General features: G+C 42.3%; 1 protein-coding gene across 1 annotated transcript in view; it reads right to left on the bottom strand.

Annotated features, from left to right (window-relative positions):
* MIA3 (MIA SH3 domain ER export factor 3) overlaps window positions 1-24,304 on the bottom strand; it is a 136,359-nt gene that overhangs the window by 5,576 nt on the left and 106,479 nt on the right. The window contains exons 23-29 of the mRNA XM_089684996.1: window positions 21,683-21,750; window positions 21,495-21,592; window positions 20,656-20,793; window positions 11,380-11,448; window positions 9,217-9,287; window positions 9,039-9,110; window positions 5,686-5,842 (exon numbers count right to left, since the gene is read on the bottom strand). Of these exons, the coding sequence (XP_089541122.1) occupies window positions 5,686-5,842; window positions 9,039-9,110; window positions 9,217-9,287; window positions 11,380-11,448; window positions 20,656-20,793; window positions 21,495-21,592; window positions 21,683-21,750 (673 nt within the window). The remainder of the gene's footprint in view (window positions 1-5,685; window positions 5,843-9,038; window positions 9,111-9,216; window positions 9,288-11,379; window positions 11,449-20,655; window positions 20,794-21,494; window positions 21,593-21,682; window positions 21,751-24,304) is intronic.

Below are 24,304 nucleotides of genomic sequence, written 5' to 3'. Positions count from 1 at the left end.
TGAGGAGGGCGCTGGTGTCGGAATGCCCTGAGGAGGGCGCTGGTGTCGGAATGCCCTGAGGAAGGTGGAGGTGTCGGAATACCCTGAGGAAGGTGGAGGTGTCGGAATACCCTGAGGAAGGTGGGATGAGAGGCAAAGAAATGAAAATAATGCTGTGGAAATCTCATTTTCTCTTTCTCAAGCTGGCCATACACAGCTCCAATTTTAGCAGATTCCTGTGAATTAGCTGAAAATCAAGCCATAGGTGGCCCTGTTGGCACCTCCCAGCTTCACAAAGTTCAGCTGGGAAAATGAAGGAGCCAGGTGGAACAAAGTTGTCCCAACAGCAGCTGTAGCCAATATGCTGCAGTCACTGTTCATGCATTGTGACAGCTGCAGGTGCTGACTGTCAGAATATAATAGCTGTCAGCAGGAGATTGTCCATCTGCACTGTTTAGCATGAATAGGGGAATCTATGGATTTTTCTGGTTCAGACGAGGTTTATTCTGCAGCTTGTATGTATGCAGTAAAACATGATGAGAAACATAAGGTTGGCTGAGTAATGCTGTGTGCACAAGCCCCAGGATAATGTTATCTTATATTCTGATTGGGCCATTCTGCTGTCATCAGCTTTTTAGAAGCATTGCGTTTCCTGTACAGTCCATCAACATATCCAACAAATTGGTGTAAAGGGTATGGTCAGAGAGACAGATAGATATGGCTTGCTAGTCTATAGTTTTGCTCAAGAATATTTCTCTTCTCCTAGAAATCCCATGTTGTGGATTTTTACAATGCTCTTTAACCCTCAGGTGCCTCCACCCTACCAAGGAATCTGTAGCATAATTCCTCGCCTGACAGGTCAGTGATGGGCTCTCCCTGCTCTCTTCTCCAATACAAGAGTAAACAAGGTATGAGTAGCATGGGACAAGCTGTTCTAGCCACAACCATATTCTGATGGCTTTCTTAGGAAACTATTTGATTTGTGGTTTATCGCTCTGTGGTCTATTTATAATGTGGAAATATTTATAAAAAGGTGGAAAAATAAAAAGGGCCCACCTTTAAAAATGAAGCTGCGGGCACTTTTACCATATTACAGTTGAAAGGTTAAGTTCAGCTTTTTTTGAAAAAAAAAAAAAAAATACAAAATGCACATAATTTTGCAGGGAAAAAATTGTGCATTTGTTATTTTTTCAGATGAGCCTGCAGCGCATTTTACCAGTAATCAGTAGATCGCGGGTGCAATGTCAGACTCCTGCAGACACTGCCTTCGGCTTTCCTGCCCATACCTGCATATGGGAAGACAATTACAAGGTGGAGGAAGAGCCAGTGAACTACAAGGGCACTCTTCAGCTCCATCACAGTTCATGGAGAACTACATGCCATGTGCTGTAGTGGCAGACAGGACATGTAAGTTTTCTCATTTACAGATTGCTGTAAATGAATGGTGCGCCTTTTTCAAAATGTAACTGCAGGTACAGGGAAAGAATCCCCCACCCACTGTCATGGGTTGGGGGGGGGGGGGAATCAGGGGGTAGGACCTTCAGCATGTTACACCCTAAATATGGGTGTAAAGTGTAACATGCTCCAAAAGGTGAACATACCCTTTAAAATACCATACTCAAATATGTATATGTAATATATGTGTCTACGTAACATATATGTATAAATATTACAAAAAAAAAATCCTTAAATAACAAATAATTCTAAGCAGAGCCCTCAGATGCAGATGTCTGTGGCTTCACACTGCCTGGTAGACTACTATACCCTATGGCTGGTACCTGGGCAGTATTACAGAATGCTGACTCCAGGAAGGATTTACAGACTTTCTATACAGTACAGCACAGGTTGCTGGTTCCTCAAGGATATACATGCTGCTTATGTAGCTCAACAGATTTTCCAGGCTCCTGGAGTGTGTACAGTCTCCTCGGATAACAGAGGTTCCAGGATTCCTAGTAGAGTATAATAGAGGCTGCTGGCTCCCAGAATGATGGACAGGTTCCCCATACAGTATAATGGAGGTTGCAAGCTCAAGTAAAGGTATACAGACTTCTGCAAAGCTGCATGGGAAGCATGTACTTGAGGAGCCAGCAACCTCTTCTAAACTGTGCAGAAGTTCCTTGCTCTGGGAGTAAGCAAACAAAAGGTATAGGCTCCCTGTACAGTATAACAGAATAATAGCTCCAGGAATGATGTAGGGCTCCCCAGTACAGTATAACGGGTTCCTTGCTCTTGGAAAGATGTACAGGCTCTCCATACATTATCAGTGGTTCCTGGCTCCCTGAAGGACAGACAGTATAATGGAGGTTCCTGGATTCTCATGCAGTATAACATGGGCAAATTTAATCACTCAATTATTCAACTAAAATCTCATGATCTCTTTGCATTAAATTACGCTTAGCTGCTACACAAAAGATTTTCAGTAGTGCGTCAATCTCCCATGATCACACAATGCTGCAATTTGATCACAAAGCAAGAAATATTGGTAGTTAGTCCTTCTCCTCCATACACTTCAATAAGAGAAGAAGTTTACAGTCAATCTAAGCCCCAACTAGATTTAGTTTGCTTAAGTATTGTGTATCATAAGCAAATGCCAGGTTTTATTTGTTTTTCTTTTATCATTTCTTCATCTCAGAGGCTGAAGAAGATCATCCACTACCTATCGACATACACTCAGCTCCAGCATTGGCTGCACATCACTGCTTAGGAAAGGCTTCCTGACAACAGTGGACTATGCCTCTACTTATGTACGTACGTACGTGTGTGTATAGTGAGGTACAGAAGTATTTGAACACCCTGCGATTTTGCAAGTTCTCCCACTTAGAAATCATGGAGGGTTCTGAAATTCACATTGTAGGTGCATTCCCACTCTGAGACAGAATTAAAAAAAAAAAATTCAGGAAATCGCATTGTATGATTTTTAAAGAATTTATTTGTCTTGCACTGCTGAACATAAGTATTTGAACACCTGAGAAAATCAGTGTTAATATTTGGTACAGAAGCCTTTGTTTGCAATTACAGAGGTCAAACGTTTCCTGTAGTTCTTGGCCAGGTTTGCACACACTGCAACAGGGATTTTGGCCCACTCCTCCACACAGATCTCCTCTAGATCTGTCAGGTTTCGGGGCTGTCGCTGAGCAACACAGAGTTTCAGCTCCCTCCAAAGATGTTCTATTGGATTTAGGTCTGGAGACTGGCTAGGCCACTCCAGAACCTTGATATGCTTCTAACGGAGCCACTCCTTGGTTATCCTGGCTGTGTGCTTCGGGACGTTGTCATGTTGGAAGACCCAGCCACGACCCATCTTCAGTGCTCTGACTGAGGGAAGGAGGTTGTTGCTCAAAATCTCACAATAAATGGCCCCATTCATCCTCTCTTTAATACAGTGCAGTCGTCCTGTCCCCTTCGCAGAAAAGCACCCCCAAAGCATGATGTTACCACCCCCATGCTTCACAGTAGGGATAGTGTTCTTGGGATGCAACTCATCCTTTTTCCCTCAAACACGATGAGTGAAGTTTAGACCAAAAAGTTCTACTTTGGTCTCATCTGACCACATGACTTTCTCCCATGCCTCCTCTGGATCATCCAGATGGTCAGTGGCAAACTTCAGACAGGCCTGGACATGTGATGACTTGAGCAGGGGAACCTTCTGTGCAATACATGATTTGAAACCATGAGGGCGTAGTGTTCTATCGACAGTGACCTTTGAAACTGTGGTCCCAGCTCTATTCATGTCATTGACCAGCTCCTCCCTTGTAGTTCTGGGCTGATTCCTCACCTTTCTTATCATTAGTGATACCCCACGAGGTGAGATCTTGCATGGAGCCCCAGTCCGAGGGAGACTGACATTCGTCTGTAGCCTCTTCCATTTCTAACAATTGCTCCAACAGTTGATCTATTTTCACCAAGCTGCTTGGCAATTGCCCCGTAGCCCTTTCCAGCCTTGTGGAGGTCCACAATTTTGTCTCTGGTGTCTTTTGACAGCTCGTTGGTCTTGCCCATGGTAGTAGTTGGCGTCTGACTGACTGTGGGGTGGACAGGTGTCTTTAAAGAGCTCAGACAGGTGCTACTAAGTTAGATTAATGAGTGGAGTAGAGGTGTACTTTTTAAAGGCACAGTAATAGGTCTTTGAGAGACAGAATTCTTGCTGTCTTAGGTGTTCAAATACTTCAGCTGTTCAGCAGTGCAACACAAATTCTTTACAAAATCATACAATGTGATTTCCTGAATTTTGTTTTTTAAATTCTGTCTCTGAGAGTGGGAATGCACCTGCAATGTGAATTTCAGACCCCTCCATGATTTCTAAGTGGGAGAACTTGCAAAATCGCAGGGTGTTCAAATACTTCTGTTCCTCACTGCATGTACGTACATGTATGTATGTACGTACACATATTTATATATATATATATATATATATATATATATATTTATATATTTATATATATATATTTATATTTATATATATATATATATTTATATATATATATATTTATATATATATATATTTATATATATATATATTTATATATATATATATATATATATATATATATATATATATATTTATAAATGCACATCTAGCACAAAAGAGATTAAAGATTACCCCATTTTTCTTTAGCCTAAAGCTAAACAGAAGCATGCTCACTGCTTTTTTTGGTCACACTTCTCTTCAGGGTGAATTTACCTGTGCTCTCCTGTGACCTAGAATCAGCCGACAACAGGCTAAAGTCTGCGGTGACTGACAGGCATCGCTCTCATCTCAGAGTGGACCCAAGAATCGAGAGATCAGTGGTCATATGATCGTTCAGTTCAAGGGGGAAGAACTGCAGCATCACAGCAATTCTGCAGCCATAGAGGTCTGTATGTTTGTTTATTTTTATTTCCAGACTTCTCCTGTAAGACAAAGCCCTGACTGGATAATCCCATGCTGACACGTAAGGACAGATATCCCCTCCTGCCTCCCTTACCTGTACAATTAAGGGGGAAAACACATCTTACAGGAAGATATGACTTAGAGCAGTCTGTGATCTTATAAAAGCTTTATTGATTCAGATGCCTGAGTGTAGTTGCTATGAATTTTTTTTGTTAAATTCTTTATTTTAATATGCATCACAACACGACACAGAGCAGTAAAAGTAGCTTTTGCAGTTAAAGAGTGCTATGACTCTTAAACCGGAGCTACACTCGCCTATGTACCTGGTTATCAAAACAACTGCATTATAGACATACCGTGAATAACTTTCACAGCTGTTTGTGCGATCAGCCAAACTGTCAAGGCATCATATGGTTGATATCATAACTGATCACACATGCAGCACCATGGCAACTGCAGATCAAACACAGGCTAAGATGAGTTTCCTTGGCTGTAAAGGATTGGAGGGTTTAGACTCTTTTAAATCGATATCTGCTTGGGGAACCTAGACAAGCTCTAATGTGGCAAAGCACTGGAACATTGGAGGAACAAGTTGCAGGGGTTTGGAAGTTAGTTGAGTAGTGTTGCTTTGTCTTTGTGTTAAAACGACAGACGTTTGCATCTGAGTCCTTAGCTTTCATATTTGTTGAGGAAGGGAAGTGAGGGCGTACAGTGCTCAGTACAAGATTATTTAAGATGTTAAAGGCAAATGCATCCAAAACGGTAAATATCTGTATGTGTAAAAAGGATAACATGTTTAGAGAGCCAGCTTTAGAATGTTACTATGATATTCCTACTTTGTGCTGGAGGCAGTGATCGGGACCCGAAATGTCCTCTTGGCGGAGTTGGACCAATCTGACGGCTAGGAGGTTGTGACATCATAGGAGCACCTGCTGGGGAGTTCATCACTGGAGTGCCAGGAAATGATGGCGGACCTTTAGCTACAGGCATAACCTGGAAACACATAAAACAAATCTCACTCAAGAACCATGGTACAAGTCTTATCCACCTGGATATCCTAAATATAAAACCACTTGACATAGTAAGTCAGCCACATTCATTACACAACCTCAGGGAAGTTAAACAGGCCAGCCAATTAACCACGAGCATGCTGCACTGCAATACGGGGATGAAATATGTTCAAAGAAAACTGACATAAACATGAGGGCTGCTACTGCTAACTTCCCCTAAAGAATGCTAAATACCTGATCTCTTGTAGTGATCCAATGGAATGTATTACTTTCTTAGTCATAGACCCAGAAGGATCAGACCAAGACTGACTTACTGCATTGCCTGTTTTGGGTCAATGATAAATTATAAATTAGAAACTAATTTTGAGGAGACATCAGCAACTTAAACCTCCATATTTTTCTCAGCCCTGATATGTATGTTTGGGCACAATAAAAAAAATATATATATATTCAATACATCTCTGTAATACATGCACATTTTTCCATGTTTTATATATGAGCTTTTAACTCTGCCTCTGCTGCATGGATATGTCATGCAGTGTTGTCCGCCCTCCTCTATTGCACTATGGAATGCCTCATCCTCACTTCATCGACATAACATAATGGTGAGCGAGGTGTTTCTAGTACAGACAGAAGAACCAGTCAGGGCAGGAAGTTGGAATCTCACTTGATTTCTGGCAGATTACCAGGTATTTTTCTGTACTTGCATCAAAGAGACCAAACATGGGGAAATGTACATGAATTGAAGATTTACTGAATGTGTTTTTAAATGTGCCCAGACATACACTTTAAAGCCCAACTTGTGGCACAAATAACTTACCATAGTTCAGTTATATATTTCATTCCCTGGAAAGAAAAAAACTACCCGTCATGGCAACTTTCTTCCTTGTTTTTTAGGGAACATAATATATAATCAATTGAACACTGGTGTGTTGTTTGTGCCCCGAGTTCAGTTTTAAAATGACTCATTGTTCCATAAAATGTGACTTCTTGTAGTAGCAATCTTTAAAGATCTTTCAATTTGTAATAAATGTAACTGCACAGGAAGAGGGTGGGAGGGAGGCACTGGCAGCTCTGTGAGGTTAGTCAGTGAGAAAGTTGGCGGATTTGCACTGATCCTCTCCTGAGATGGAGCAATGAGGACCAAACTAAGGGAAATGGGGAAGTCTCTCTTTTCACCAATCTTTTAAAATACCTGTGCAAGTCATGGTTAACTAGCTTCATGCCGGACAGATGGAGGAAGAGCCACAATTTCTTTCAGATTCCTGCCCTGTTAATTTTGGAGGGATTTCCCATCACTTTCATATCTGACAGAAACTATAAGGAGGTTCAACCACTCCCTGCTACATCCAAAATTACATAAAAAGTTTAGTTTGCTTTAGGAAGAGAAGTAAACACACTGGCCACATGCCACCAATCGTAAGCAGAATAAAAGCTGCCAATACTTACCTTCACTCCAGCGATGCAACGACTTTGAGCTCCTTTGCTGGTGCTGACATCTTTGCCTGGTCGTCTTCTGCATTTGGCATCATCAGACATCAATTGACTGGGATGACATAACTCCCTCACATGCATATATGCATTCATCTCAACACTGAGGCATGGAAAGGATGTACACTAAACTGGGGGAGTTCTACTTTAAACTGCAGGAAGTACTCCAGCTACAATAGACTGTAATCTCAAAAATTAACCCTCTTCCATAACCAGAGCCTAGGATATAAGGGGTTCCACTGGGAGTTTTAGCAGAAAAGGTCTCACAAAAAAGCAAGCCTATATGACGCCATCTATCCTTGTGTACAGATGGCTAGAAAAAAAAGAAATTAGGAGCCAACTGTGAGTAGCCAGAAATCCCTGTAAAATCCAGGAATCCAACAAGCCACACAGAGATTATCAGCAGAGCAATGAAGTACTTCAGATCATCAGAAGTGATTGTTGTGACTCTCCCAATTTTCTGACTAGTTGGAATATCCCATGTCCAATTGTTAAGGAAAGCCATTTTAATGGTTACGGAGTCACAAAAGTCAATATCTCTTAAAGATCTCTGACCAATCCTAGTCATTAGGAATTTTCACTAGGAGCCACAAGTGGAGTCTTTTTGCCCACAACAGGATCAAACAAAAGAAAAGGACAAATTTAATAGAGAACAGTACAACACAATGGCAGACAAATTCGAACTTTTCAGCTTTTAATAGGCTGTACAGTTTAATCACTCAGGGAAAAAGCTCCCAGAGTGGAAATCGATCTGCTATCCCCGAGACCCAACCATAGATGCAAGGTACATCTAGTCTAGCTTTATGTGAATCACTAGCGTCATCTGCCCCAACCCCCAATGAATTCCCTGGAGCATTGTTCTAACCACAAAACTCCAAAAGTGACCAGTTATGTACAAGCAGTCATGTCCACCAACAGTATTTACAGGTTTAAAGTTGAATTTCAGACAAACAGCTTAATACACAGATTAAGTACAAAAAAGGGGAAGCAGCAGACTGATGAGTTCATTTCTTGGCCACTCTGACCTCTGCACCTATCAGCATGTTACCCGTTAGCATACAAGCACTGCAGCACAGCTGGCTGGCTCACTGTGCTGCTCCATTTTTCACTCTGTGCTCTGCTGTACAGGGAACTGAAGAAGCCTAAAACCAGGTCAAATTCAGATATTTACACTAGTTGCTTATAAAATACACAATGTTTTTACTGAATGCATACCTGCAGGAATTCATGTTCAGTTAAGGTGCCTGGAAATAGGCTTTAAGCAAAGCCGGCTAATATCTTTACTTTGTTTCTACACACTGAACACTGGTGGCATTTATCATTTTAGGTGTTCCAACGCTTCCTATGCAGGCCACAAACTTTTTACTAGCCCATGTTATGGAATGAAGCCACAATCTAAAAAAGGCAGATTTCACCAGTTGTTAACCCTCTTTTTTGGTTTTGAAGAAGTTGGACAGTGATTAAAACAAGTCATATTTCCACCAAAAAAAGAATAAATGGTAAATAGAACAACCCAGACTAGAGATGATGTCCCCAGAAGTCATTCTAGGTATTGTTAGTTGAGAAAAAGAAGAGAAAGCTCTGCCATCTTGGCACAATGGTTCAGTCCATGCAATGTTAGTACCGCCTGCTCCCCACCAGATGCATTAAGGGAGCACCCAAACCAATGCACAGCTTCTTATACTCACTGCTGGGGATTCCTCGAACTGCTGAGAACTAGCAGACATAATGGGAGCCTCGGACTCAATGGATGGGTTTGGCTTTTTATTTTACAAGAAGAAAAGGATTTAGAGAGTAGTACACATAAACAGAAACAGGATGAAATGTAATAAGAAAACGAGGATCATGTGTGTCAAAACTACTCACCAATCCATCCACAGAGGGAGAAGATGTCCTAGGGCCGCTGTTCAATACAGCTGTGGTGTGCCCCAGATCCACTAAAAGAAAGAGGGTAATGTCACCTAAGACAGGAGGCATGGCATTTGTGAAAATGTTACCTTATGAGCATAGAATTAAAAAGTTTTGCGCTTGTAAATATGGACCTTTTTCTCATAGTCTTTTGACTCATCTCATGATTGGAGACATCCTAGTTGTCATCTGCAGCTAACATTCATTGCTTGACAGGCTCACAGAAAACTGCATATGGGTGAAAAGAATGAGTCTTCAAAAAAATATAGGTTGCGCTTAAATACATGCAAAAGTATGACAAGAAAATAAACAAAACAATAAGAAACAATATTATAAATCAAAATAAAATCCAGCAAAAACGAAAAAGTCCAAAAGTTCAAATAATCAATAATGTACAAAATAATTAATCACCAAGTAAATCCACCACCAAAAATGGTTAAATAGAACTCAAAAACTGTGGACGTCGATGACGAAAAGCTTAGGGCGGTGCCTTTGGATGTGAGGTTCAGAATACTCCTGGTTTGTCTGCACGCTGCATGTGCATGTTTGGCTGGGTCTGAGTCCCATATATTCATTATACATGCTGTTTACACTGGTGTCAGTCTGGACACCTTGCTTGTAGGTGCATTTCTTTATTAAAGTATGATGCTTTTTAAAACATACTGCACCATGATTGTTCACTTTTTTCTTTTGAGTGACGGTATGATCATCTCTCAGTTTGGATACTAAATCACCTTTGTAGTGGATTTTCTACTTTGCAGCACATCATCTGTTGGAGTTCATCCCTCATTTCTTCAGTGTTGTTGTCACCATATTATTTATTTCACCCTGAATAACAAGTACTATATGCTGGTTTTTCAACAATCAGCATATTACTCTGATGAGTTCTATTTAACCATTTTTGGTGGTGGATTCACTTGGTGATGAATTATTTTGCACATTGATTATTTGAACTTTTGGACTTTTTCGTTTTTGCTGGATTTTATTTTGATTTATAACATTGTTTCTTATGGTTTTGTTATTTATTTTCTTGTTATACTTTTGCATGTATTTAAGCGCAACCTATATTTTTTTGAAGTTTTATAAATCCTATAAGTTTATAGGCTAGGTTTTGCAGCTTACTGTGTTATATAATTTCCGTGGCGCTGGTTCTTTATTTATATATATGAAAAGAATGAGTGCCAAATGGGACAATAAAATAAGGATCGTTGTGATCAGAAGTCATAGAAACCTAGATGTCTTGGCTACAATTAGCACCAATGACATTCATCAGTTAAGCAAGATCAATTTAGGACAAATTACCTACATTAATAATTTTCTTATATAGTTTTAATGTTGTACATTAAAACCCTTCTGGTTTTTTTTACTATAGGCTAAGAAATGCATAAAGACATTTTTTAACACTGCAATTGTATGAAAATTACAGCATTAACCAGAGTCAGACTGCCATCTTTAGACTGCAGTGGCATCTGAATGCTTAATTTGTGAATAAGGCCTATCAGACTGCAGGTGATGACTATGTCACAGACTATATAGTGACCTCATGATCTAAGACCATTCTGACCAGTTCCTAATTGTTAATAAGAGCTGGAGGCATTGGTGAGATCCCAGTCTGAAAGATGTTTGTGAAATTCCACAAACTGCACACAGTGTGAAAGGGAGGACACAGATTAACGTATACTTAGCATAGGGCATGTGAGAGAGCAAAGTTAATCTAGATTGTAAACCGGAGGAGTCTAAGGCTCCAGTCTCCTGTGTACAAGTACAGTCATTGTTTCTGTACGGTTATGGAATGCTGATCATGGATCCATCATGGTCATCACACACAATGAATGGTCCTGCACTGCATGTACGAAAGTCGAAGCTCCATCCACACTGTTGAAGTTGAGAAAATCACTGGCTGTCTAGGCAATGAGGAATAAGGTACGCACTTTTTTTTATTATAGCCTTACAGACTTAATAAGCATTAGGGTCCTTACCAGAGAAGGGGGATCTACCAAAAGGCACCTTTCACAAGCTAACCTAATTTCAGCTTTAATGTAACTTTCCAGAGTGAGAGAGAAAGTTGGCTAGAAAACAGTGACCAAAGGATGGCGTCATTAAGGAACCACATGCACTGACCAGGAGCCGATGTTCTTCCAGACATGTCATAGGGAGGACGTCTGGTGCCTGAGGGAGCATCCATTCCACCTGCAGGATACATATATGAAACATATGCAGCATAACAATTTTAGACAAAAAAAAAAAACAATCATGCTTTGATAGTTTTCTTGTCATGAGGAAAAATGAATCAACAGTGGCAGCTGATACACATTTGTTAAAAATGCGAGTTTACAAGTTTTGAGGATTTTGAATTTGGGAGCCCCTGACCCGAACCAGAATAGAAACTTTTATGTGCTGCCTGACTTTGGTCATTGACTCAAAATGAAGCCAGACCCAACCAGTATTTTCAAAATGTAAGCACTTTCCATATTTCTCTCATACAGGTGTACTTTAACTTGATTCAAATAAAAAAAAAAAAAAGGATAAATTCTCATGTTAATAGTAGCCTCCTGCTTCATTTATGAAGTTTTAATATCTACCTGACTTCCGGTTATTCCTTCAGGACAGGAACTGAAAAGAATTCTCTAAAAGAGGTATTTGCTAACAATTTAAAGCTTAACTCCAACCACACAGCTAAATAAACAATGGTTTATCCAGTCTTGAAAGGTACACAGGTCTGTCACTAAACACGGGCCTGTCTGATATGGAAGGAGACTTGATTTTCCTCTGCTGCAGCTGGACATTCAAAAGAGAACCAGCAGATTGATGGGCTCAGTGCTCTGCCACTTTGCTCTCTCTTCCTATAATCATGTCCCTTGTTAACACACAAGCACTCCAGCATAACTGATTGGCTCTTGCTGCTGCTTCTCCATCTCTCAGTCTGAGTTCTGTTGTACAATGACTGAAAAAGGGTGACAGCAAGTCAAATTCAGATACTTACACTTACTTGCACTTAAAAAATACATTTAATGACTTATCAATCAATATGTAACTATTAAATTGTCCCTAATAACTGCCTAGAAATCAGCTTTAAAATTATGGGTAAGATACTGTCCGCTTTCAAGGTTGTGTGCTGTTCATACAGCTTGCATTGCCTGTACTGTACCTCAAATACTACATGCCTATTCCCTGGTAGATTTTTACTCTTATCTTAGTGGAGCCTCATGAGAATTTCTGGCACACCAGAACTTTGACTCTAGATTCCCATGTTATGTTACAAGAAGAAACACATGGCGTTAATAAAAGCTCCAGCACGAATATTAGGAAATGTGGCAGGAAGAAATGAATGATTTATTCAATGAAAGTGATACTGAAGCAGTGATTCAGAAATGCAACCTCCTCCTGACCTCCACTGATGAAATGCTTGCTATTTAGGGACAGCGGTCAGCTTTTATTTGCTGCTCCCAGCTCTCCCTATGGGTCTGTGTTTTGCCAGACAAAGCACAAGTAATGGGAAGAGAAACAACTATTACTTAAGAGTCCCTCTACAAGCTTTCTGGGTGAGATCATAAAGGAGTATTAAACAAAATGTACATGAAGCAAGCCAAAGTGTGCCTGATTGTTTTCCCCCCTCAGATAAATTGGATGTCACTGGGGGTTCAAGGGATTAGAAGACTAACATAAAAGCCGCAGTATAATTTCTTTATGAGAAAATTCACATTACAAAGAAAAGAAATCTCTTTTTCCTGGCAAAGGTTTTTTTTAAAATAAATGACAGATTTAAAGACCTTATATGATTTATTTAACTTAGGCTAAATACATCTTATAAATCACAGAAAGCGCTTTATTAATGTATACAGCCTAGCAAAGTGCTGTTACACATAGCAACTACAAATTGGCTTTTTCGGCTAATTGGGGACCTGGCATAAAAATACAGGATCTGTTTATATTGCAGCCCCCACCCCTGTATAAGAAAAAAAATTGTGTGAATGAAGGGATCTGATAGATTGCAAGCTGAATGACAAAAAAAAACAAAACACCAAATCAAGCAGTGTATGCTGCTTGCATCAGTGGGCCCCACTGTGGGATCCAAGGAAAGCTGAGGATCCCAAATCTTATGTGCAGTACTTGAGCGCCTTCTCATGAGATATGTAATCCTGATCATACAATTTTCTTTTATGTTGGTTTTCTTTTCTTTTTTTTTTATTGCTTCTACAGAGTACTTTTTTTTTAACATGCTTTATAGTTATGAGGGATCTTAACCTGAACACTGTCTTCAGTTTGCAACAAACATGTCTATTGATATCGTGACCAAACAACTATTTTTCATTGACAAGTGTCTTCAACACATTGTTGAGTCCCTTTAATGCTGGCTCCATCACACTTCACCAGCACCAACATCTACATCTTCAAAGGTCTTTGCTGGACCGAACAGTCCTTGACAAATCAGCAGTTCTTTGAAAGCTATGCTACGTGTAGATTATTTTCCTTACAGGGCAATCCCTTGCTAGACTCATAGGCCACATCTTCCTGAAGGCTTAAGAAAGCTCAATGGATCTTGACATATGACATCTCTAACATCAATAGCAAAGAGAACAGCAGACCTGATAAGTCCCTAATTCACATTCATACATACACATTAGGGCCAAAGGAGCCATTTAACCTACCAGCACGTCTCTGGACAAGCACAAAGAAAATTGGATTTTTTCTACATACTTACCTATAAAAATCCATTTCTTGGAGTACATCACAGGACACAGAGCAGGTTATTCATGACTATGTGGGTTATATGCCACCTATAGGTGAATGGACATTGGCTCACCAATCAGAGAGGAGGTCCTTCCCTATATAACCCCTCCTACATATGAAGTACTTCAGTTTTCATAGCAAGCAATGAAATTACAGAAAGAGGGGAGGGACCTCTGTGTCCCGTGATGTACTCCAAGAAATGGATTCTACAGGTAAGTATGTAGAAAAAAATCCAATTTTCTTGATCATACATCATGGGACACAGAGCAGGCTATTCATGACTACAGTCCGGTCCATAAATATTGGGACAGCGACACAATTCTAACATTTTTGGCTCTATACACCACCACAATGGATTTGAAATTAAACGAACAAGATGTGCTTTAACTGCAGACTGCCAGCTTTAATTTGAGGGTATTTACATCCAAATCAGGTGAACGGTGTAAGAATTACAACAGTTTGCATATGTGCCTCCCACTTGTTAAGGGACCAAAAGTAATGGGACAGAATAATATTTATAAATCAAACTTTCACTTTTTAATACTTGGTTGCAAATCCTTTGCAGTCAATTACTGCCTGAAGTCTGGAACGCATAGACATCACCAGACACTGGGTTTCATCCCTGGTGATGCTCTGCCAGGCCTCTACTGCAACTGTCTTCAGTTCCTGCTTGTTCCTGGGGCATTTTTCCTTCAGTTTTGTCTTCAGCAAGTGAAATGCATGCTCAATCGGATTCAGGTCAGGTGATTGGCTTGGCCATTGCATAACATTCCACTTCTTTCCCTTAAAAAACTCTTTGGTTGCTTTTGCAGTATGCTTTGGGTCATTGTCCATCTGCACTGTGAAGCGGTGTCCAAGGAGTTCTGAAGCATTTGGCTGAATATGAGCAGATAATATTCCCGGAAACACTTCAGAATTCATCCTGCTGCTTTCGTCAGCAGTCATATCATCAATAAATACAAGAGAACCAGTTCCATTGGCAGCCATACATGCCCACGCCATGACACTACCACCACCATGCTTCACTGATGAGGTGGTATGCTTAGGATCATGAGCAGTTCCTTTCCTTCTCCATACTCTTCTCTTCCCATCACTCTGGTACAAGTTGATCTTGGTCTCATCTGTCCATAGGATGTTGTTCCAGAACTGTGAAGGCTTTTTTAGATGTCGTTTGGCAAACTCTAATCTGGCCTTCCTGTTTTTGAGGCTCACCAATGGTTTACATCTTGTGGTGAACCCTCTGTATTCACTCTGGTGAGGTCTTCTCTTGATTGTTGACTTTGACACACATACACCTACCTCCTGGAGAGTGTTCTTGATCTGGCCAACTGTTGTGAAGGGTGTTTTCTTCACCAGGGAAAGAATTCTTCGGTCATCCACCACAGTGGTCTTCCGGGTCTTTGGTGTTGCTGAGCTCACCGGTGCATTCCTTCTTTTTAAGAATGTTCCAAACAGTTGTTTTGGCCACACCTAATGTTTTTGCTCTCTCTGATGGGTTTGTTTTGTTTTTTCAGCCTAATGATGGCTTGCTTCACTGATAGTGACAGCTCTTTGGATCTCATCTTGAGAGTTGACAGCAACAGATTCCAAATGCAAATAGCACACTTGAAATGAACTCTGGACCTTTTATCTGCTCATTGTAATTGGGATAATGAGGGAATAACACACACCTGGCCATGGACCAGCTGAGAAGCCAATTGTCCCATTATTTTTGGTCCCTTAACAAGTGGGAGGCACATATGCAAACTGTTGTAATTCCTACACCGTTTACCTGATTTGGATGTAAATACCCTCAAATTAAAGCTGACAGTCTGCAGTTAAAGCACATCTTGTTAGTTTCATTTCAAATCCATTGTGGTGGTGTATAGAGCCAAAAATGTTAGAATTGTGTTGATGTCCCAATATTTATGGACCTGACTGTATGTGGGATGTCCTACGGCAATAAAGAAATCTGAGAGGAGGGTGACACCATGATAGCCACCGTCAAAAATTCCTCAGTACCAAATCAGCCGCCTGTAAAACACTGCGGCCAAAGGCAGAATCCTCTGCGGCTCTGACATCCATCTGGTAGAACCTTGTGAGTGTGTGGACCAAAGACCATATAGTGGCCTTGCAAACCTGAGCCACTGACCACTGATGGCAGATTGCCCATCATGATGCCCCCACACTCCGGGTAGAGTTTGCCTTCACCCAAAAGGCTGGGATCTTACCTTTCAAACCATAGGCTTGAATGATCAATTGGCAGATCCAATGTGAAAGTCTCCTTGGATGCCACCTGCCCCTTCCTAGGCCCTTCTGGCAGCACAAACAGAGCATCTGACCTCCTGATCTGTGCTGTCACCTTCAAGAAGATTCTCCCTTACAGCGTGTACCACATACAAGGTATGCAGGGATCTTTCTCTTGCTGACTGAGGCCAAAGAAAGAATGAAGGCAGAACAATGTCCTGATTAAGATAAAAACTAGAACCCACCTCTGGTAAAAAAAAAAGTCCATTGAAGTCGCACACCTTAAATAACACCACCTTATGATGCAAAACCAGAAATGGTTCTCTGCAAGAAAGAGCTGCCATCTCCAACACCCTTCTTGCAGAAGAGATTACCACTAGAAACAAAACCTTACAAGTCAACAGAACCAGTGGAATCTAATAGATTCAAATGGTGGTTTTTGCAAAACCTCCAAAACCAAGTTTAGGTTCCAAGGACACAAAGGTAACCTGACAGGAGGAGCAATATGCATTACTCCCTGTAAAAAAGTGTGATCCAAAGAGTGAGACGCAATGGGCCTCTGGAAAAGAAAAAATCTAATGCTGACACAACGGAATTCTATCAATCGCATACTTTCATGGGTGTCATTTCCGGACCTCACACCAGGAAATGTAAGCCTTCCAAGTCCTTTAATAAATGTTTCCTAGAGACTACCTTTCTAGCACCCAACATGATGGGGATGACAGAATCCGATACTCTTCTATCCTTTAGGATCTGGGTTTCAATAGCCATGCCGTCAAATTTAGCAAACGTAAAGCTGGGTGTAATATAGGACTTTGAGACAGCAAGTCTGGCCGACACTGCAGGGACCATGGCCCGTCTACTGCTATCTTCACTATGTCCGCGTACCAGGCCCTCCTGGGCTAGGCCGGGGCAAGAAGTATCACTGGACTAGACTCCTCCTGAATCCTGCGTAAGATGTGGCAGCAGCTGAATCGGAGGAAAGCCATAAATCAGTGAAAACTGGTTCCAAGGAATCACTAATGGCATCTACCCCTGCCGCACGAGGGACCCTTATCCTGGACAAAAAAAGACTGACCTTGTTGGTGAACCTGGATGCCAATAGATCTATGTGTCCAGGCAACCCCATTGCTGGCAGATTCCCTTGAAAACCTCGGGATGCAAAGTCCATTCCCCTGGAATCAACTGTCGATGACTGAGATAATCCACCTGCCAATTTTCCACCCCTGGAATGAACACTGCTGATAAACTTGGAACATATATCTCTGCCCAGGTCAGACCGACCTCTGAGCAACAGATCGTCTACATAGCCTATGACCAATACACCCCTCCCCGAGTTCTGAGCAGCCCCAACACCAGAGAAAAAATTTGTGTGAAAACTCTGGGAGCCGAGGAAAGTCCAACCGGTAGTGCTATGAAGTGTAGATGCTAAGCCCCTACTGCAAACCACAGAAATCTTTGGTGAGGAATGAATATCGGCACATGTAAGTATGCATCCTCGATGTCTATGGACGCTAAAGAATCTCCTTCCTGTAATGAGGCCACTACTGACCGAACCAATTCCATACGAAAAGACCGGACATTTAGAGACTGATTCAGCCCCTTAAGGTCCAAAATGGGCCTCACATCCCCCATTTGGCTTTGGGACTGTGAACAGGTTGAATAAAACTCTGAAACCTTTCGTCTGCTGGAACCTCTGTGATCATCCCCTAAGACAATAGGAGATCGATGCCTGAAACAAAGCTCTTCTCCTCTCTGGATTCGTCGGTACATTTGATTTTAGAAACCTGGGTAGGGGGTGGGAAGACTCGAAATTCTAGTCTGTACCCCAGAGAAATCGGGGAAATTACCCTCTGGTCTTGGATTAGAACCCTCCCGAAAGGAATAAAATTCAAAAGCCTTCCCCCCACCCGAACGAGTGGGGGCGCTCCTTCATAAGGATGCAGATTTTGGATCTGCCTTGAATTACTTTTGAACCCAGGGCTTCCTCGGGTTTTGATTCTGAGTTCTACCCCTGCAGGCTGAGACCTCTGTGTGGCGAAATGACTGCCTGGTAGAAGAAGGGCCAACAACCAAAGCCCCTGTCACCTTAAAAGAAGGGTGCTTGGATCCCCGTTTAAACAGGGTAGGAGAGAACTTTCCCCCTGAAATCTTTTGGATATACTTGTCCAAATCTTCCCAAACCAGCCATTCTCCATGAAAATGAAAACCTGCAAATTTTTTGCATTGCAGTTCTGGCAACCAACCCTTTAGCCACAAAACTCAGCACATGTGTACTGACAAGAGGGCCAAGCGAGAAATTTGCAGAACTGAATCCTTAAGATCATCAGGCCAAAACAAAGCATGTGGATCATTGTCCACATCCTCGGCCGGATAATCCCCCTGCCCTGAAGACCTTCCAAGCAAGCGCTTGACCCAGTCAGAAAGACTCTGGCAGACGCCAATAGCTGTCATTGCAGGCTGTGTGGCAGAACCTACCAGGGAGAAATAGGCCTTAAGGATAGATTCCAGTTTCTTATCTGCTGGAACTTTAAAGACCTGGACAATATCTACAGGACGTTAAGAGAGTTATTCTGGGATGAAACAGCCGCATCCACTACAGGTATACCCAATTTCTTAATCTTTTCTTCCATGGGTAACCCCAAATCAGCATAAATAATCTGTTCTAGGAGAGGATGTACTGCAAAGGCCTGAACACTCTTTGGAGGTTTCAAAGAGCCCAGAGAGGAATAAATAATCTCAGAGCTTCCTACTGGAGATAGCCTGAAACCAGAGCATACCATGTAGTAGGTCTTGCACCAATAAGCTTTGAGATTGAGATGCAGACATTGCCTGCTTCTCTTCAGGCTGTGACCCCTCCAATAGAGATTCTACTGCCTGACCTTCCTCCAGTTCCTCATTCTCCAGTTGCACCCATTCCTGCTCCAGGATTGGTGGCTCTAGTGAAGGGGACCTCTCCCGCTCCCTTGTGAAACAGAGGCAATCATTGCTGCGATCATATCCTCTAATCCTGCTAAGGCTGAAGCAAGATTGTCCTTGGTTACATACGCTGATGCTGAAGCACCAGTAGTAGCCAAAATGCCAGACAACCACAGTGGCTCAGATTGCCCAGTTGCTTCTGGCCTTTCAGGAGAGTATATCACAGCAGGACTTTGGACTAAGCTCCTAAGGACCTGACGGAGGTGCATTAATGACCCTTCATGCCATGCCTCCCCCACTCTGCTTTCTGGAAGAAATTAGTTCGCGAAGTGCTTCTACCCTGTGTGCCAAGAACAGCAACACAGGGACCAATACAGCTATGCAAGTAGTGTGGTAAACAAACACTCTTTGCAACCACTGCTCCCTGGGCCTTTCCGACTGACTGGCCTACTGTCTCCACCAAGGGGAGTACTCACATGCCCCCACCGAATAGCCTACCAGGCAAAGCGTCCAGCAGCAGTCCAGCCACGAGTGTACAGGATGCCAAATAAACATGGCTGACTTCAATTTCTGGCCCTTACTGAGCATACGCGCGTGATCCCCGTGTGTACACACCTCCACCGTGTGGTACCGTACGCACCCCCCCCCCCCCCCCCGGCCAACACAGGTTCACAGTGAGCACTCCTAATGGTATCATGGACCGTTGCAGCAGAAATATACCTCTCTTTTACCTCCAAAGCCACAAACTGATTTCAGAAAAGTACAGAGGCAGCTCACCAATCCCACCGCAGGTCCTGACTTCTGTCAGGTACCAATCTTCCCCATCACGGCGTGTTTTGTCATACAGACCCTCAAGGACTTGGTCCCCTTTTAAATGGGGCCACTGCCTCAGATCTATAGAGCACCATATCGGAAAAACGCCTTGGTCCGTTTCCACTGCACAGGGTTCCGTTACGCAGGGTCCAGCGCCGTGAGGCTGCATTACAGGCAAAACCCTGAGGACTCTTCCCTTTATTCCAGCGAGGCTCGGGTACCATCCATCTTGGCTAAGCAGCTATCCAAATGGATTTGATGGAAGTCCATGACTCCCCAGGGAACTCATCCAGACCTTAGGTAAGCTCCTTGGAATGTAAGCAACACTTTCAGAGACCGTCCACCTTACAGACACTGGCAAAAATACTGACGTACTGTGTAGAAGGGGTTATATAGGGGGGTCCGATTGGTCGGCCAGTGTGCATTCACCTAAAGGTGGCATGTAACCCACAGTCATGAATAGCCTAGTGTGTGTGTATATATATATATATATATATATATATATATATATATGCGCAATTACATTTTCATGTTATTACACTCCTGCCTTTTTAATCTGCAGCTAGCCAGTTATTTTCTTTAGCTGGAAGAAGAAGAAAAAAAAAAAAAAAACACAACACACAAAAAACAGTCTTGGTACATTTTTCATTTACTGTGAAAATTCTAGACTTCGGCTTTAAGTTGTAAATTTAGAAATATTATACTAACCAATATTTCCCTTTAAGTCCTCTGATCTGTTAAGGTTAGCAGAAGCTGATCGAACAGACACATCCATCATAATGGGAGGAGATGGGGCACCCCCACTCACTGGTGATGGACCAAAAGAGCCATCTCTGCTCAGGGCACCTGCAGTTATAAAGACACAGAAGGAAAAATAGTATTTCATATTGTATCATACAGAATATTCAATTGCTTTGTAGGGATAGGACTGTTTTTGATGATGCAATTTAGTGGATTTTAGTTATGGTCATCGTAGATCAAGGAAGGTTCTCTGAACTTTAATTGTGGGACTGTGGGTTTTTTTACTTGTAGTGTGGGAGGTACTGCTCAATATGAGATCTACAATATTCCACCCATGCATAGTGTCCATCCTCCTAGGAGCAGGCCTTATACCCCAGCAGTCAGCTGTGTTCCCTGATGTACAATTCAGGAAAAATATACTACAAAGAATACATGAATGCCTTTGTCTGCAACAATAGCACACTGTGACACGTTTACTTATCAACGAGTTGACCTCTTAAGTGGACCATGCACATTACATTGATTTGATTTTACATTTACCAACAACTATGTAGTATGAAGGTGAGTCAATAGATTTTTTAGTTAGGCCCTCTTATTACATAGTTTATGATAGGAGATAACAGTAGATTTATATTCAGATTTTAAAATGTACAGCCAGATTACCATTTTAACATGATACATTCAATTTGAGCACAATGGACAGGGTGCATTAAGATTTTGAGGGGAAAAAGAACTGGTGTAGGAAATTAGAAAAATCACTCTTAAGGGAGTTTGATGAGAAGTGGTCTCAGACTTTGGCCTTTTACCTCTCCTTGGTGGGAGTTGGTGTTCAGGTCTCCCAGGAGTTGGTTTTACAATGGATGGTCTCTGAAGAGCTGTAACCCTTTGGTTTACTTCAATTAACCTGGAATTAGGAAGAGATTGACAATTATGAAAAATCTCAGACCCGCTATAAACAAGCATCAGTGATCAACATAAACAAGGATGGACTTACTTTTGTCTTAAGTTTGCACATTCTCGTTTCTCTTCTGCCAAGGTCCTTTCAGCTGTGCGAGCAACAAGCTGCAAAAATAAAAAGTGAGCCAGTTGGCAGCTGTTGCTGAACTCTTTCATTGGAAAGACTAGAAATCATTTTTTAAAGTTCAAATTACACAAGCAAAAAAATAAAAGTGAAGCGAAATCTGTTTTCAATAACATACACGATTGTAGACTCAGAGATGTAATCTTTACTAGGTTTCTGGGCTTCTATATGGATGCACAGATCATGGCTAGTGGATGGACTCAGAAGGGTGCTGTACATAACGGTCTGAAAACATCACAGCATCCTGCCTCAGTACTCCTCACCCAAAATGCTGGGCTCTTGGGAGGAGATATGAATACACTCATGGCCAAAAATATTGGCACCCCTGCATTTCTGTCAGATAATGCACCACTTTGGCCAGAAAATGGTTGCAATAACAAATGTTTAGGCATTCTCATGTTAATTTCTTTTGTTTGTATTGGTATGACACAAAAAAGTGGAGAAACAAAAAGCCAAATCTGACACATTCCACGCAAAACCCCAAAAATGGACTGGACAAAATTATTGGTACCCTCAATTTAATATTTGGAAGCACACCCCTTGGAAAAGATAACTGAAATCAAACGCTTCCTCTAACCACCAATGAGTTTCTTACACCTCTACTGGAATTTTGGACCACTCTTCTTTTGCCAACTGCTCCAGGTTTCACAGATTGGAAGGGTTCCTTTTTCCAACTGCTGTTCTGAGATCTCTCCACTGGTGGGATTGAGATCTGGACTCATTGCAGGACAGTTCAGTACTCTACAGCGCTTTGTCGGAAACCTCTTCTGGGTGCTTTTTGACGTGTGCTTTGTGTCATTGTCCTGCTGTGACCTCTGACAGAGACCCAACTTTCTGACACTGGGCCCTACATTGCACCCCAGAATTCTTTGGAAGTCTTTAGATTTCATAATGCCATGCACACGGTCAAGACATCCAGTGCCTGAAGCAGCAAAGCAACCCCAAAACATCCGTGAAGCTCCACCATGTTTGGCTGCAGGGATTGTATTCTTATCTTTAAAGGCCTCATTTCTTTTTCTGAGAACAGTAAAATGATGGGCTTTACCAAAAAGCGGTAATTTTGTTCCATCTGTCCACAGCACATTCTCCCAAAGGGAATTTGGCTTCCTCAGGTGAGTTTTGGCAAACTGCAATCTGGTCTTTTTATGTTTCTGTGTCAGCAGTGGGGTCCTCCTACTATAGCATCCCTTTTATTCAGATGATGACGCATAGTGCGAGCTGACACAGTTGTACCCTATGCCTGAATTTGTCTGGAAGTTGATCAAGGTTCCTTAGCCACCATTCAAACAATCCTTAGTTGCAGTCTTTGATCATATCCAGCCGGTGAGAAGTTCAGATACGTTTTTTTGCCCATTGGAGGAGTCGGGTTTCTTCTGGTGGATCAACGTTTGTTCTGTTCCCGGTTATCAAGAGGTTTTCTTCCTGCCCAGCTCTGCACCACCCGGGGATCTTCTCTGACCAAGGGAACACCAATTCTACTCTGATTACCCCATGAGCCTTATGATCTCTACATTGCACTTTTAATGTGCACGTCTGGTTAGTGTGCACTTTTACTCCAAGTCACCTTTGCTGGGACTATTTTTATTCACATTTAATTATTGTGTTTCTTATGTATGACAACTTTATATATTTTTAGCGCTGCACTTTTATATATATTTTCTCTTTCGTCCACATCCAGGGAGATTAGCTACAGCGACATGGGCTGTAAACTTCTTGACAATGTTGCACACAATAGATACAGGAACATTAAGATCTCTGGAGATGGACTTGTAACCTTGAGATTGTCCATGCTTTTCCACAGTTTTTGTTCTCAAATCCTTAAACAATTCATTGCTCCTCTTTCTTTGCTCCATGTGTCACACAGGAGACACAAAACAGAAAGGTTGAGTCAATTGTTTCACCATTTTAACTAGTTGCCGACCGCAGATAGCCGAATGACGGCTTCACTGCGGCCGGCCAGTTCTGGGTGGACGTCATATGACGTCCCCCCAGAACGCGCTCTCCTGCGCGCCCCAGGGGGCACGCACCCGGCGATCTCCGTGATCGCTGTGTCCTACGGACACAGCTGATCACGAGATGTGGTAAAAGTCCAATCATACCGGCCTTTTACCACGTGATCAGCGGTGTCCAATGACACGCTGATCACAGGGAAATGCAAGTGCCGGTTCTCGGCTGCACTTTCCTCACGCTGTCAGATCGTGAGGAAAGTACTGCCGAGAACCGGCAGTTGTCAGAGCGAGGATCGGCACCGATCATCAGGGCACTGATGATCAGTGCCCTGATGATCGGTGCCCAGCAGTGCCACCCACAAGTTCCGCCCACCTGTGCCCAGCAGTGCGCCCACTAGCTCCGCCCACCTGTGCCCAGCAGTGCACCCACCTGTGCCACTCTGCAGTGTCACACACCTGTGCCCAGAAGTGCCACCTACCTGTGCCCAGCAGTGCCACCCACCTGTGCCCACCCACCTGTGCCCCCCAGTGCCACCCACCAGTGCCCACCCACCAGTGCAGCCCAGCAGTGCTGCCAGTCAGTGCC

The sequence above is a fragment of the Staurois parvus genome, unplaced genomic scaffold (genome assembly GCF_062004578.1).
Source record: "Staurois parvus isolate SC_StPar_1 unplaced genomic scaffold, SC_StPar_1.0 ptg000362l, whole genome shotgun sequence".
In the NCBI taxonomy this organism is placed as follows: Eukaryota; Metazoa; Chordata; class Amphibia; order Anura; family Ranidae; genus Staurois; species Staurois parvus.
The sequence above is the reverse complement of the archived record's forward strand: the minus strand, read 5'-3'. Positions and strand labels throughout refer to the sequence as shown.